This window comes from Mytilus edulis, chromosome 3 (genome assembly GCF_963676685.1).
Source record: "Mytilus edulis chromosome 3, xbMytEdul2.2, whole genome shotgun sequence".
Lineage (NCBI taxonomy): Eukaryota > Metazoa > Mollusca > Bivalvia > Mytilida > Mytilidae > Mytilus > Mytilus edulis.
Genome location: NC_092346.1, coordinates 75,897,290 through 75,898,521, shown reverse-complemented (window position 1 = coordinate 75,898,521; position 1,232 = coordinate 75,897,290). Strand labels below are relative to the sequence as shown.

At 37.1% G+C, this 1,232-nt stretch overlaps 1 protein-coding gene across 1 annotated transcript; it reads left to right on the top strand.

Moving 5' to 3' along the window:
* The first annotated feature begins 442 nt into the window (after window positions 1-442).
* Window positions 443-868, top strand: LOC139515426 (nuclear apoptosis-inducing factor 1-like). Its single transcript, XM_071304996.1, has one exon. The coding sequence runs from the start codon at window positions 443-445 to the stop codon at window positions 866-868; it is 426 nt and encodes a 141-aa protein (XP_071161097.1).
* Window positions 869-1,232: the final 364 nt, after the last annotated feature.

Genomic DNA, 1,232 nt, shown 5'->3' with positions numbered 1-1,232 from the left:
AAAAATACATTAAAATGATTTACATTAAATTAACTATGATAAAATGTCAGTTGCTTATTTTAACTTGCTATGTTAAATAATACTACAGAAAAATTTAATCCGGGTTTAATTTTCAGTCTTATTTTTCACCTGTAATTCAACCCAAACTCTAATTGAAAAACCCTTTGTTCTTGATTACCTTTGATATCATCTGTCCAACTTATGTTTTTACCTGTACTACCTATAATTTTAAAAAGTTGGATAAATGAGAATGAACCTACTGACGATGAGTAACGCTCATATCAAAATATTTATAAAGCCAAACAATTACAAAGTTGAAGAGCATTGAGGATCCAAAATTTCAAAAAGTTGTGCCAAATACGGCTAAGGTAATCTATGCCTGGGATAAGAAAATCCTTAGTTTTTCGAAAAATTAACAGTTTTGTAACAGGAAATTAATAAAATGACCACATTATTGATAGAGAGCCAGAAGGGCATTTTATTCAGTAAACACAGCACTGTAGCCACAAACGCCGCTAAAAAAAGAGCATGGGAGTCCATTTGCACTAAGGTAAATGCTTGTAACTTGAACCATAAAAGAACAGCCGAAGAAATAAAAAAGAAATGGTCAACCTTCACTAGTACCGTGACGAAACAGGCATCATTTGTAAGACGAGAGGCAAAAAAGACTGGTGGGGGCCCTCCTCCAGATAGTTTGACACCACTGCAAAACAAGGTTGTGGGAATCATCGGGATACACCAATTGACGGCATTGCTGGTGGAATCGACACCTGCCAGGCAGCCGGAAGCCCTATGGATCAGAGCAGAGATGAGATTGAATTCACATCCGAAACAGGTCAGTTTACATATTCTATATTCACATTCATGAATTCATAACTAATATAATTGAAAGGTTAGCGAGTCACAATTTGTTGTGTTTCTCTATAACGGGATATATTTCTTAATCTTATTCTAATTCCTCTATTTCGGAATAGATTAACCATTGTCCGTCTGTCCGCAAATATGTTTCAGAGGCGAATTAAGAGGGTACCCAGGATACCTAGGCCCCCCCCCTTTTCAATGAAAAATTTGATTGACTATATAGTGAATCACTGAAGCGTGACCGGAGCGGGCTCCCCCACCCCAACCACCACCACCTCCCTCTTATGCAGCCACTTATGAAAAATTCTAGGTGTATCACTGCGTTTGTCCAAGTTTTGGTTACGTGTTTGTGTATAATTCATAGGTTCATT

What these genes read in the sequence shown, in the direction of transcription:
- LOC139515426 (XM_071304996.1), top strand. Translation starts at nt 443, where the DNA reads ATGACCACATTATTGATAGAGAGCCAGAAGGGCATTTTATTCAGTAAA.